Genomic DNA, 14126 nt, shown 5'->3' with positions numbered 1-14126 from the left:
CAATTCCAAATTGCAAATTCAACTGCAAAACTCACATGACCAGTTTTTAAACATTCCTGCAAAAATAATAGCTTCATGTAGCTGTTACTATTTTCTCTCATAAGGATAAGGACTATTTCTATCTTTACAGTGATAAAAAACCCTTAATTTAAATAAGTATCTAAGAACATCCTATACTTTTAAGATGAACTGTAGCTGCTTATAACTGATTCATTGGCTGTAGCTGGGATGCTTCTTTATCGTCTTCACTGTCAAGTTTACTTTAGGGAGCACCAAGGACAATAACATTTATGATAATTCTTGATTTCATGTTGTATATGTCTTTCAATGTCTTGGCATTTTCACTTGTTATCAAAAAGCCCATATATTTGCTGACTGAACAGATTCTTGAACCACACTAATCCACAGTCTTAATTTAAAATAAAATCTTAAATTGATTATATTTTTAAAATTTTACTAAAGAAGTAAAAATTACAAAAACCAGTTTTCACTGTTTTAATATTATCAGGAATCATTAGTAACAAAACATATTAGTCATATCAACTACAACAAGAGGAACTAATTTGTCCAATAAGAGATGGACACACACACACATATACTGGTTGATAAGCTGGCAATACTGTATTTTCAAAAAATATTATTTAGCTGGGCAAGTCCCCCTGATAAACATGTTCTAATCTATCCCCTTCACAAAGTAGCAGTGAAATCAGTGTCACTAGTGTATTCTATTTTCACAGCAGTAGCTCTTCCTGTTTACTCTGATGAAACTATCATGAACCCCGGGAGCCCCAGTTACACAAAATCTCAGTTTTCCAATCATTCACTGCAAATAAGAATTTCTACTCCAGGATTTCATTTGGCAGTTTAGGAGCAGAGTGGCTCATAGGCAAAAACATGATTCCCCTTCTAAGTCAATATAGCTTTGTGACCCAACTTCCTAAGAGCACTAAGCAAAGAATTTGCCATTAAAAAATATTCCAGTAAACTTGGTTTCGGAAAGGACAGGCTGTTTATCTTCTACTTATCCACACTTACTAATAAATTTTTATAAACCCCCAGGCTGAATAATACAGTTATAGGACTAAGAGTATATAAAATTCTAGAAAACAGTAAGACTTCTTCATTTGCCCAGAGAAACATGGAATTGTGGTATTCATGGCTTCCATTTTTAAAAAAAGGAACTTAATAAAACCTAACCAGAGCAATTCACAGAACTAATCTGAAGAATGGAAAATTAAGTTAGATTTAAGTTTTTAAATTCTATTAATAGGAAAGGGGAAAAAGATACGACTTCATGGTAGGTAAAAGGGAGTGACAGATTTTTCTTTTCCACTTAAGACATAATCAAAAAAGGAGGTTAAACATCAAGCTCCAAGTAGAAGAGTATAACATGTATAACATTAAAATCCTTGCTCTGACAATTTATCATTCCATATAAAGAAACAAAAATAAACATATATTCTAATAGGAATTCATCTTAAGTGTCAACATAGGATGGAAAAAATTATCTCCTTTGACTATATTCCCTGTTATACAGATGGAGAGTAAACAAAAAATCAAAGTAGTTTAAAAAAGAAAACCATATGAAATCTTAAGTACCTAACATCTAATTAGGATAGGAAAATAACTGGAAATGAGTCACATAAGTGGACATCAATAACTGAAGTTTAGAATGAAACAAAAAGATTCCAAACAAAAACACCCACATATATATAGAAAGCCAAGCTGTTATTTCCGAACATCCTATGGTTTTTTTCTTATAGGAGGTCCCTAATATTTTTCCTGATTGTAATCAAGAGAAAAAAATAATTCCAACCTTCATTCCAAGACATTTCTTCAAGATATACTCGAGCATCTACTGGTCCCATATTTCTTAGATCATCTTCTGTAAAATACAGAATGAGACACTTAATTTTGATACTTAAATCATAACCATGAAGAATGCTAAGAAGGCAAGTCCAGCCTGGTCACTACAATTCTAATTATATAAAAACTTAGCTTACTATATTTGTGACTAAGAAAGACAGTGTGGAGTCAGGTAAAAAATAACTATATTTGAACCTCAGTTATAATATTTTACTAGCTTTTTAACCTTATGTATATCAAATTATCTACTTTAGAAGGGTCACTCTGGACTGAATTATGTCCCACCTCCAAAATTCTTATGTTGAAGCCCTAACTCCCAACATACTGTATTTGGAAATAAGCCTTTTAGAAGGTAATTAAGGTTAAATGAGGTCATAAGAGTGGGGTCCTAATCTGATAGAATTGATGGCCTTACAAGAGGACGAAGAGAGAGGTCTCTCCCCACTCACACGCACGGAGGAAAGTATCATATGAAGACACAGCAAGAAAGTGGTCCTTTGCAAGCCAGAAAGCGACCTGACCAGGATCTTCATCAACTTGCACCTCAATCTTGGATTTTTCAGCCTCCAGCACTGTGAGAAATAAATTTCTGTTGTTTAAACCACCCAGTCTATGGCATTTTGTTACGGCAGACGGAGCAAACTAATACAAGGGTGTTCTTCCAATCAACTGAGATCAGGCTAAAAGTGCCTTAAAGAATAAGGCTCTAACCAAATTTAAGGGGGCTTTTAGTCATCTGATTTTTAATTCCTCACAACAAAGTAATAGGTAACTTAAAGGAATAATTTTTTTAAACTAGTTTTTTTTTAATATATAAATTTATTTATTTATTTACTTTTGGCTGTGTTGGGGCTTCGTTGCTGTGTACAAGCTTTGTTTAGTTGTGGTGAGTGGGGGCTACTCTTCGTTGTGGTGCACGGGCTTCTCATTGTCGTGGCTTCTTGTTGTGGAGCACGGGCTCTAGGCACGCAGGCTTCAGTAGTTGTGGCACGTGGGCTCAGTAGCTGTGGCTTGCGGGCTCTAGATCTCAGGCTCAGTAGTTGTAGCGCACGGGCTTAGTTGCTCCGCGGAATGTGGGATCTTCCCAGGCCAGGGCTCGAACCCATGTCCCTTGCATTGGCAGGCAGATTCTTAACCACTGTGCCACCAGGGAAGCCCAGGAATAATTATTTTAAAATATTTTTAATAGCCACGCAACACAACCTTTCTGTGTTGATGTTCCACTGCTGTTTCCTGGGCCAAAGTTTTCCCTACGGAGGGAAGGTCCAAAGAAACCGGGAATGCCACCTAAATTTAGTAGGAATATGGTCTAGGTAGTATAAGCATGCACTCTTACTTAAAGCAAGTGTACTGTAGGACAAAGAAAGCAACTATATATGAGAATCTCTTGTCTTTGTTTTTAAAGGCACGCTGTACTTCCTGTATGCTTGTATTGTTCTTCTAGAAGTCAATGCTTAAAAGAAACTACTAAAATCCACCCCCCACCCCAATGAAATTTTCTTTAGCTGTCTCACTAGTCTCTTGTTCACTTGCTGAGAATGCTTCCCTTTGTTCCGTTGTGTGAATGCCTGCGATTTAATTATATTTAATAACTGCCTGTTCAAAATTTATTGGTGAGTTACACAATTTTAAAATAGATGAAAAGATTATACAATATTTTGAACTCACCATGCTTTTCTATTAAGGTATGTCAAATATTATATCACTTCATATTTACTGGGTACTAAGTCTATTAAACTGTTCTAAAACCCAAAGATAAAGACTTCTGCGAAGTGGTCAGGGGTGGTTCTTCCATCTCTGTGTGTCCACTGAATAGCCTATGCAAAGTGTATCAGTATGAGAGGTAGTTTCTGAACAAAACAATTTAATTTCCACATTCTATATAAAGTTTACTTGGTTATAGGTTATTCAGTATTCCAAATTAAAAAAAATTCTATCTAAAAGTCTCATGGACTTTTATCACATGTTTCAATTTCTTACTCAGAAGGACCAAGATAATCTGCTTGAATGCAGAAATGAAACACTGTTTTAGAATTGAAGAATGGGGGTAATTGGCACTTAATAGAGCTTGGTTAGGGGAAATACATTCCAGGGTATCTTACAGATATCTTAAGTAATTTTGAAATCAGAGCAAATCAGACAAGGCAGAGGTAATGACAAGATGAATAAACCTTAATCTAACCTATCTTGGACACCTGTAATACATTAATTGTTAAAAAAGACAACCCATTCATAAGTATCCATTATGCCATGTTTATTTTAAAATAATTAATGAGAAATAACTGGCAAATATAACTGCCAAGCAAGTCAGGTTTGTATTGTTCTGCTTCTCTACTAGGAAGCTATTGTTATTCTCCCTAGTTACTATTTCATGTGGAACACTTTCTATTATTCCACCTACTCCAAAAAGTGGCTTTTACATTTTTATTATTTTTTTCCTCTTTCTGTACAGAAACTTTATTTTAGCTAACTACTTCTTAGCTGAAAGATCAGTTTAGACCATATCTCATGGTAAAAGGGAAAGAAAACAGAACATAAAAATGGTTAGTACTTTACCCAAGGTCAGAGTTAAAAGGAGTATATTAAAATTTCTCCTGTTCTGTGCCTATCTAAACATCTACATATTGACCTGATTACTCAATACTATATGCACACAGTCCAAGTTTTGTGGGGATTCTGGTTTTAAAAGTCAGTATCTGGGCTTCCTTGGTGGCGCAGTGGTTGAGAGTCCGCCTGCCGATGCAGGGGACACGGGTTCGTGCCGGTCTGGGAGGATCCCACGTGCCGCGGAGCAGCTGGGCCCGTAAGCCATGGCCGCTGAGCCTGCGCGTCCGGAGCCCGTGCTCCGCAACGGGAGAGGCCACAGTGGTGAGAGGGCCGCGTACCGGAAAAAAAAAAAAAAAAGTCAGTATCTGACACAAGAGTGAACACAGGCTTCCCCTGCTATCTGAAAGTAGAGCTTTCCTATGAAACCTTTTGTAAGGCAAAATAGGTAAAGCAAAGAAGAAATTACCTCAAGACATATCTTGCTAACGGATGCACAAAATAATTCAAGATAAAGCACAGATGCTCACAGACACAGTTCAAAGCTATGGTGGCTTGATGCTGAATGTAGTTCCCAGGGAGAGAGGTTGGCAGTGCCGCTCTGGCCGCTTGGGGCTCTCCGCAAAGCAAATGCTGAACACTGTTTTCACTTTTCACCTCTTTTCATAAAGGTGAACATCCACTTAGGATTTCTTTCCATTAAGTGAAATTAGGTACTAATGTAGGTCTTTCATGAAAGCGAAGTGGAGTAAAGCAAATTTTTGAAAAGTGGAGGACACCTGCATACTGTATGATATCCCCATTATGTGAAGTGTAACAGGCAAAACTATCCTGTGATGTCGGGCGTGGGAGAGTGAGTAGTGACTGGAAAAAGTTACAGGGGCCTGCTGGGGTGCTGGTTAGTTAGATGGGTGTGTTTACTGTGAAAATCCATCAGGCTGTACACTTAGGATTGGTGCATTCCTCTGTATGTATGCTATACTTCAATAAAAAGGTTTACGTATAGTGTTGAAACTCTAATGGCTATATTTTTAAATAGAAATAAGGAAAGAAAAGTTAGGGGAACGAAGTAAAGAGCTCCGTAAGAAAGTGTGTATCCTTTGAAAGGACCATAATCTAACAACTTCTGCAAAAGGCTGAGGGTGATTAAGTCAGGGGGAAATTGGATCCCTGGAGAACTGTATGATGAGCGGAGAGGGTACTCACAAGGAAAAGGTGAATCTAAGTGCGCGGGGGCGGGGGGCAGGGAGGAGACCACCATCTTTTGTTGAGAGGCAGGTGTCCAGCGAATGGGGCAACAGCAACTCCCCGCCCCCCACTACCATTACAAGGAAGGAACTCAAACTAATCAATGTTTCTTTTTTTTTCTTTTTAAACAATGATCTCTGCTTGTCCACCACTGTAGATACAATTAGAAAACTTAATTCCTCCCTAGCCCTTAAAGTAACGCACAGGAACCCTGTAATTAGCTTTGATTATTATCTACTAATCAGGCACTGCATCTGTAAAAGACATAAGTTCGTTTTCTTTTGAGTTTTACATATTATAAATATTTTTGCTCATTATAATAGTGTAATAGGCATCTGAAAATGTAAACCCTATCTTAAAGTCCTCCTTAATATGATACTACCAAAAATCATGAGAAAACAGAAATTGACTTAGAAAGTGATTTAATTAAATAAACAGATCCAAGATTTAAATCTGGAATCTTAGCTACAGAATGGTAGTAATTTTTTAAAAAACCTAAAAACTGCCCTTTGGAAAGAAGAGCACTGCCTGGCATTTGGTAAACTCCATTTTGAGTCCAATGTCACTACATGATTCCTAATTCTTTTGAAGTGAATGGGTTCAGCTTTTTCTAACATATCTAGGAACGTTAAGGTCTGTGCACAACCTGTACTGTGCTCACAAGCTTAAGCAAATATGGAGACAAGAAAAACTTCCAGATTTACTTACATGTAGAAAGCAATGCACCATCGTTAAAGAGAGATTCCCAACCAATATAATGATAAAATCAAATAATTTATGTGGTTACTTGAAAAAGAATCTTTCAACCTTTAGAAGTATAGGCCCTTCTGACCTTGTGTTCTATTGGATTTGTCTGACAACAAGAAGTGAAAGAATTCTGTGGCTCCATTGTCTCAACAGTGGGATCTAAGAAAACACTGGCAGGACTCATCAGAGAGGTTTATGAGCCTGCAATTCAAAGAGATTAAAAGGAAAATCTACGGAGATTCTTTCACACTGAAGAATAACATTAAATAACTATTAGCAGCTTGGTTCAGTAAAGCTTACTAGAGCTCTCGCTGGGTCATTCACAACTTTCTAAAAGAGGAAAGGTTTTTTTCAGCTCCATTTGGGAATCAATAAATATTCCTTACTTCTTACCAGACAATGGAATTCCAGCCTTTTAAAACTTCCTCCTAATGACAGTAAAATTTCTAAAACAGCTCTTTGTTTGCTGCCTATATAATTACACTTCCTAATCCCAGGAAACCTTTTCTAACTGTAGCTACAATTCAAATAAATAAGTAAAAATAAATAAACAACAACAACAAAAAGCTACCGAGAAGAGGAATTAAACTTTATTCTTTATGGATATCTAAAAGTCTCATTCAACCCACTACTGGCCAAAAGATCTAGTCTATCTGCAACTCTGTCCCTACTATTCAAGAGTGGCAATGTTGTGTGTTACTCAAGTGATCAAGTCCCCAGAACACTCTCATTTAGCAGTTAGTGCACTGTATTTATTTTTATGCCATTTAAAACAAAATTCATTTCAAACTTACAGAAGTCATCTATGTGTGTTAAAAGCAATTGCAGTATTTTCCTTTAGGTCTAAATTAGTATCTTGCTGCTTTAAAACCATGTAATTTAATTTTAAACAATCACCTCCTTCTTAAAAATCATTTCAGTATACATAATTAAGTCTTTCATATAGGAAATAACTTGAAGGAAATCAGTTCCTCGTCCTTAATAGTCTCTGTTCTTAGAACAGTCTCTACCTTGATAAGAGATTCAGAATCAGGCAACATTTAGCTTGAAACCTATTCATTAAATCATAAAGCTCTATAATTCTTTCCCAGATGAAATTAAAGAGTCACAACTGCAAGGCTTTCCATACTGCAGAAAAACTACAAACTTGGAGCTTAATTATGGACTTGAAGAACTACGGTTCTTTCATAAGCTGAAGAGAAACCCAGTGCTCATGAAAGGTACCAAATGAAACCCGGAAATTGAATTTCATGTTTCACTGCAGAAAGGCAGAACACAGTAGCAGAAGTAAGCCTGGCCTCTCACTCTGACCCTCAAATATGCCTCATTCCTGACTATCTGGAACTAAAATAGTAGGTTGTACACACCTATTCAAAACTTGGCAGCCTAGCACAGTGATTAAGAGTCAGAGAACGGCTTTGAGTTTCCCCTCTTATCAATTACTAGCTATGTGCCCTTAGTCAAATTACTTAAACCCTCTGGGCCTCAGACTCCTCTGGAAAACAGATATTAAAATCTTCCTTACAAGGTTGTTAAACAATGATTAAAAGACAATTGCCATAGTTCTAGTGCTCAACAAATGACAGCTATTTTAACTGTTGTTATTAACTCATAATGTTTGTGTTGACCTGTCTATAACAGACCACAGGAAAATGACTCAATTATTGCATGGTTGGGGGGTGGGGAGTGGGGGGAGCCTCGAGTACCACAGTGTAGGACGGCAGCAACTTTCACCTTGTCTGGATTTGTAACAGGGTTAAGAAGTTTGATGTACTTTACTATTGTCAGTCCCATTAAAATTGATCTATTATTATCAAAGCCATAGTCCATATTATTATTTAGTCCTTCCAAAGTATCAAACAGAACTGAAAGATGGGGAAAAAAAATCAAAATAATTTATGGATTAAATTCAGAGGTTAGACGTAATGACAGTAGATTAGAAAGTCAGGGGAGGCTTTCTTTTGTGGGGGGTGAAGCTAGGAGGACCAGAGTTGGAACTTGAACAAAGAATAAGCTGTGAAGAATCAGAACGCAAGGGTATTCTGAGTAACAACAAACAGTATAAGCAGATGTGTTTGGGAACCCCTAAATGAATGGGGAGAAGATTCACATTAGGTTTGTGATTGGTGATAAGGCTGGAAGAAGTAATTAGGGACAAACTTAAGAGCTTCTGTCGCATTTAAAGTCCATGTGAATGGGTAAATGTTGTGTTAGGGAGTGGGTAGTTATATAAGTTCTTAAACAAGAGTAAGAATAAAGAAAGCTAGACCAATCAAAATGTAAATGACTATGGGAGAAGGCCAATTAGCAGCTGTGGAAGTAACCTGAGTCTATGTTATAATCTGGGTATGGTCTATTGTGGTAGCTGTGAGAATAAAAAGATCACTTAGAGGGAAAAAAAAAACACATTGAAGAAGAAATGCCAACACTCATTTTTAGTTCATTGGCTATATATTGAGCAAACCAGAAGTAATCAGAGTGTAATATGAAAGAAAGATTTCAAGTCTGAGGGTTAAAAACAAGCAATGAGAAAGGTGGACCCAGTCTTGGTTTTGAACCCATTGATTTCAGTCGGGTCAAGTACCCGAGTAGAAATTGGGAAACAGGTTAAAGATGGAGACACAAACTTCCTAAAATCCTACATCTTCTCTGTTATTAAATCAAAACTTCCAATTATGTCCAAGTATTACAGGATTATAACTATAATCTTGCCCGTAGGTTCCTATAGCATTATTTGAAACTAGCCAAATTTTTATTCAAAATCATTGAGAAATGATCTTAAAATACATTGTCATTGCAAAAGCAGTTATTTGTATTCAAGTAAAAGTAACAAATAATGCGAGCAGTCACCTTCTTATGACAAAGAAGATGAAGCAAGAGGACCCTCACAGAAAGTTTTATCTATATTATCTTCCCTCTCTGAAGAAATGCAAGTCCCTAACTGTCTAGATGGATTTTCTGCATCATTTCACATACTTACTTTTCCCAGAAACAGTCACCAAAAAAACATGCCCCCTGATGCTTATCTTCAAGTTTTACCTGAAGCACATTTTTATAGCCAATTTTCAAATTCCTAAAATCAAATGGAAAAACGGATATGACCATAAATGGAAACCCTAATCTGACTAATACAAGTATTTTATAAGGGTCAGTTTTAGCACATAATTTACACAAACATCCACTGGCCTTAAGTCATTATTTGAAACAGATAACCCAAATTCATATTATCTACATTTAAAAGTATTAATTCGCTTTTTATGGAGTTAATCAGTCTTTAGTGTTAACTTGCTTTTCAGCAAGTACTTTTATTTTAAATTTAAGAAATTACATGTTGATTCAGTTCTCTGACACATAAATGTTGGTGGGGTTTTAAGGTACGTTCCTCATCTGGTCCAAGATTTACTTATTTATCTCCCATTCTCAAATATTTATCCTAATAAAGGGATGGAGTGAACTGTATAATACAACAACTGAAACGACCTTTTGTATCTAGGTAAGGAGAGTATAGCTGATTAGCTTTAAGTAAAGACACTAACTTTACAACGTTTGGCTCAATCCTCTTCAGAGCCCAGCTGTCTTGGGTATCCAAGCACTTGGCCAATTGTGTAGCATGAAGGCACCACATCACCAAAATAATTCACTAACAGAGAAACAAGGTACATTTTAATATAAAACAATATACCAGCAAGGACTCCAGACACAATCCACTTATGTTTTTACAACATAATTTAATTTGACTGACTTCATTTGACGGTCTGTTCCTCTTCAGATCACAGTGAAGTAACCTAACTCATAAGCTGTGTCACTCCATACAGCCACCTAGACATCAGAGATCTGTGTGAACCACACTACAAAGCTATTGAATCACGATTCCTATTCTTTTCATGATATACTTCTGACATGTTTTTAAATGCGCTTAATGTATGAGAAAACTCCCCACAAGAATTATAAAGGCACAAAAATCTATTCAATAGATATTATTCATATGAACATTTTATAAATCCTAAAAAGATTTTCCAAAGTGTTCATCTGGTTGTCTGAAGTGCAAAGCCTAACCTTGAATAACTACATGCCTTTCAAGGGAACATAGGAAGCAGTCTGGAAGCATCCTTACAAACAATAAGTTAAATATGTCCAACTGGAACTTACTGATTAAATTCACTAGTTAACATTGCTTTCAAAATGCATAATATCTAGAAACTGAATATTACTAATCTTTTATTAGGTTTGCTTTCCTAATGAGCCTGGCCAACACTGCCCTAAAATGTCAACCAAGAATACAGAAGTGTAAATGAGGGAGAAAAAACACAGGTACTTTACTTTAGGTCACCTATCCTAGACTATTTCTTTTGATAATTCTTTTGTGAAGCAAAAAATATGGATTTCAAGGGCTCCTTTAAACGATCTTTTACAGAAATAAATGGTTGTAGGTAATATTATGAGGCTTTCCTTACAAAAGAGCACCAACTTTGAGCTGTGAAATATGAGAAAGTGTTCAACATCCGCCAGTAAAACATCTCCTGCCTCCTTTCCAAGTATACAGAACGCAAACTTATTTTATACTATACGTTAATGCAGGGCAGGAAACAAACATATTTAAAGCACACACCATGAAAAGAAAGTTCTATAATGAACTATCACCACATGCAAAAAGGATTCTGTATAACAAAGCTATTTCCATGTCCCCAGGGGTTGACCCAGAAAAAAAGAGTGCTTTGACCTGGTTATAACAACTCTCTCTCTTGGTAACCTATCCTGGTCTTCAACAAATTATCACTCTCAAAGTTTTTCCTTCTATCAAATCTAAATCCTCAGTGTTAGAAGTTCAAGTTCATTTCCTTCTTTCAAGGAGCTATTTATTGAAGATAGGTAAAGAAGTAAAAATTAATGTCGGTAATCAAGAGAAATGACAATACAAAACCAGGTTTATTATGAGATTTTTGAAATAGCTCTAGTATGAAAGGCTTAAAACCAGCAAGTTGTATCTGGATAAGAAACTTCTATTCCTTATCTAAACAGCAAGCCAATTTCAATTTAAAACTGAAACAAAGCATTCTCACTATTTGGAGCCTCTGGTAATGAAGGAAATATTTAGTACTTAGATCTGAGGTACTAAAATGTCATGAAAATTTATATTTCTACTGTCCTTCTAGAAAAGCTCACCCACCTGAAAAACATGCAAAGCAGACAGACATCATATAAATTCCCAGAAGATCTGCCTATTTATTGGAATCATGAATCAAGCCCAACCTCACTGTATTTGGTTTGTCTAAACTTTGTTGTGACCTCGTCAATGAGTTATAAGAATCTCCTGAGATGCAGTAGGCTAGAGCTCCTTCAATTAAAACCTCTAAACCAAGGATTCAAAGCTCAAAAGAAATCCACATTTGCAAAGACTTCTCAAAGGCAATGAGAAAGGCTTGAAGATGTTGGTTATTTGTTCTTCTAACATCTCTTAAACCTCCTTCATGTAATTCTACTGCTCACTTTTAACCCTGCTTCCTATTTCTCCCATTTCTGGTCTTACTCACCCAATATCCTAGCAAGGGAGAATATTTTTTGATTCCTGATCTCTCCCTACCTCTTTTCTCTGTCTGACAGTAGGTTTCTAGTCAGTTTCACTGATAAGTTCTTTTTTTTTTTTGCCGTATGCGGGCCTCTCACTGTTGTGGCCTCTCCCGCTGCGGAGCACAGGCTCCGGACGCACAGGCTCAGCGGCCATGGCTCACGGGCCCAGCCGCTCCGCGGCATGTGGGATCTTCCCGGACCGGAGCACGAACCCGTGTCCCCTGCATCGGCAGGCGGACTCCCAACCACTGCGCCACCAGGGAAGCCCACTGATAAGTTCTTAATAGTACCAAGCTGTGGAGTGGCAAAAATGCAGAGCGACAGTGCAAGTACACACCCTACACTCCTTAAGATACAGTTTTGTGGATTATCCTCACCTTAAGCAAATCAGCACCCCAGAATAAACACTGGTAAAGACGTGCAAAGCACCATGAGAGACTCTCATCTACAGTAGAACTTGGTCACTTTAGAAACATAGGTAACTTCTCACACACAATACATCCATGTTTATTAGTTTCTACACTTTCACAGAAATTTTACCATGTGAAGCAAGGTCAGAAAGATGTATCTATGGATAGAATTCATCCTCAAATGAAACCACCTCTACATTCTTTTGCCAGAAGTGCAAGAATTTACAGAAGAAATACAACATTGGAAAGATGCACATAAATGCACCAAATAGAAGGAGGACCAATATTCAAGCCATATTTGAAAATTAATCCAAATTCATTGCAAAGTTATATTTATTGGTTTCTTAACATTTTTTAAAAAGTACTGTTAAGTTCATCAGTCTTAAAAAAGTAGAAGGGCTTTAGAGATGATTAGTATTATGAAAGTGACTATTAAAAACTAATACCCCAGTACATAAGCAAATTGCTTATGAAGTCTTTCCACAAAGGAATCACACACTAACTGTAAGAAAGACTTAATTTTACTGATACAACTCCCTCTGAAAACAGATATGGATATTCTATATATATTGTTGGCTTTAACCTATAATGTTGTATCTTAGAAATAAAGCCTTATTTCTCAAATCAAATTTTCATAACCTTAGTAGTAGGAGCCTTACAATCATTTTGTTAGGTTTGATCGTGTACTGGTGCAGGGCATGGGAGGAGATTCAATAATCAAGTACAGAGACAGTGAGCTTTTATCAACACATGTGAGTCAATGCTGAGCCTGGTGCGCTATGGCAGAGTGCAATTGAGTGTTTTCCCCACAGGCTGTGGCTGATTATCGACTCCCCCCATTAGCATGTAGGGTGCATATTGAAGGTTCAGATAGAAGGCTGAGGGACTGCTATCCCAAGGCCAGGGCTGAAAGACAGCCTATCACTTCGCGTAACTGCAGTCCATGTGTGACAAACCTGACCTACATTTGTCCCTTTCTTTCTCACAAGAGCTTGTCACTGTTTTAAGAAGCTATTTTCTAAAATGCATAAAAGAAATGACTTTTAAAATTGCTTAGGAAATGTGCGTTCCTAAGATATCATTTATAACAATCTTACAAAGAATATAGTTTATCCTGGAGATAATCATGAAAACCTAGCCTAAAACAAGTTCAGAGACAGAGACTTAAAGAGTGCTTTAAGATGTTATCCTTTATAGTATCTTCCTATAGATTGTCATTTATACAGTATATAGTCTTAAAAGTACTCAATGAAAATTTTAATCAGTACATAATTAAATTTAATAAAAAGAAGTTTTTAAACATAAAAAACGTATTAATTAGGAATGTGTAATTAAGCATTTTTCATTAGTTATAAAAAGTAGCTTTCATGGCTTCACAAGAAGCCACATCCTAGTAGTTTTGCTGACTTCTCAATGGATACATAGTAATCGCTACTAAGAATAGGGCATAATTAAAAACAGTGACGGGAGGGAAGGAGTAAAGGAGGCAATAACAACTTGGTGCAAATGCTGAAAAGCGTCCCCCAGAAATGGCTGCAGACTGTGCTTCACAGAGCTGCCAATGTGCTGGGGCTCCTCACCACAAGTACCTACCATGCCGCTGCAGGTCATACTCTTTTTTTGTTTCTTCATTCCCTAGAATTTTCCATGCCTGATCAACTTCGATGAACTTCTGTATACATTCCTCCACTGTTCCTGCTGGTACATCTGCACTTTGTTTATCCGGATGATACTGCCAATCAA

General features: G+C 36.8%; 1 protein-coding gene across 7 annotated transcripts in view; it reads right to left on the bottom strand.

Moving 5' to 3' along the window:
• DNAJC24 (DnaJ heat shock protein family (Hsp40) member C24) overlaps positions 1-14126 on the bottom strand; it is a 59893-nt gene that overhangs the window by 3171 nt on the left and 42596 nt on the right. For 3 of the 7 annotated variants that reach the window (XM_033862665.2, XM_033862666.2, XM_073808733.1), the window contains 3 exons: positions 13977-14115; positions 2322-2438; positions 1817-1885 (listed from right to left, as the gene is read on the bottom strand). In XM_033862665.2, coding sequence (XP_033718556.1) covers positions 1817-1885; positions 2322-2438; positions 13977-14115 — 325 coding nt within the window. Of the gene's footprint in view, positions 1-1816; positions 1886-2315; positions 2439-2701; positions 9936-13976; positions 14116-14126 lie in introns of those variants that run through there. The other 4 variants (XR_012333495.1, XM_073808734.1, XM_019948006.3 and 1 more) reach the window with 4 other exon arrangements.

The sequence above is a fragment of the Tursiops truncatus genome, chromosome 8 (assembly GCF_011762595.2).
Source record: "Tursiops truncatus isolate mTurTru1 chromosome 8, mTurTru1.mat.Y, whole genome shotgun sequence".
NCBI lineage: Eukaryota > Metazoa > Chordata > Mammalia > Artiodactyla > Delphinidae > Tursiops > Tursiops truncatus.
The sequence above is the reverse complement of the archived record's forward strand: the minus strand, read 5'-3'. Positions and strand labels throughout refer to the sequence as shown.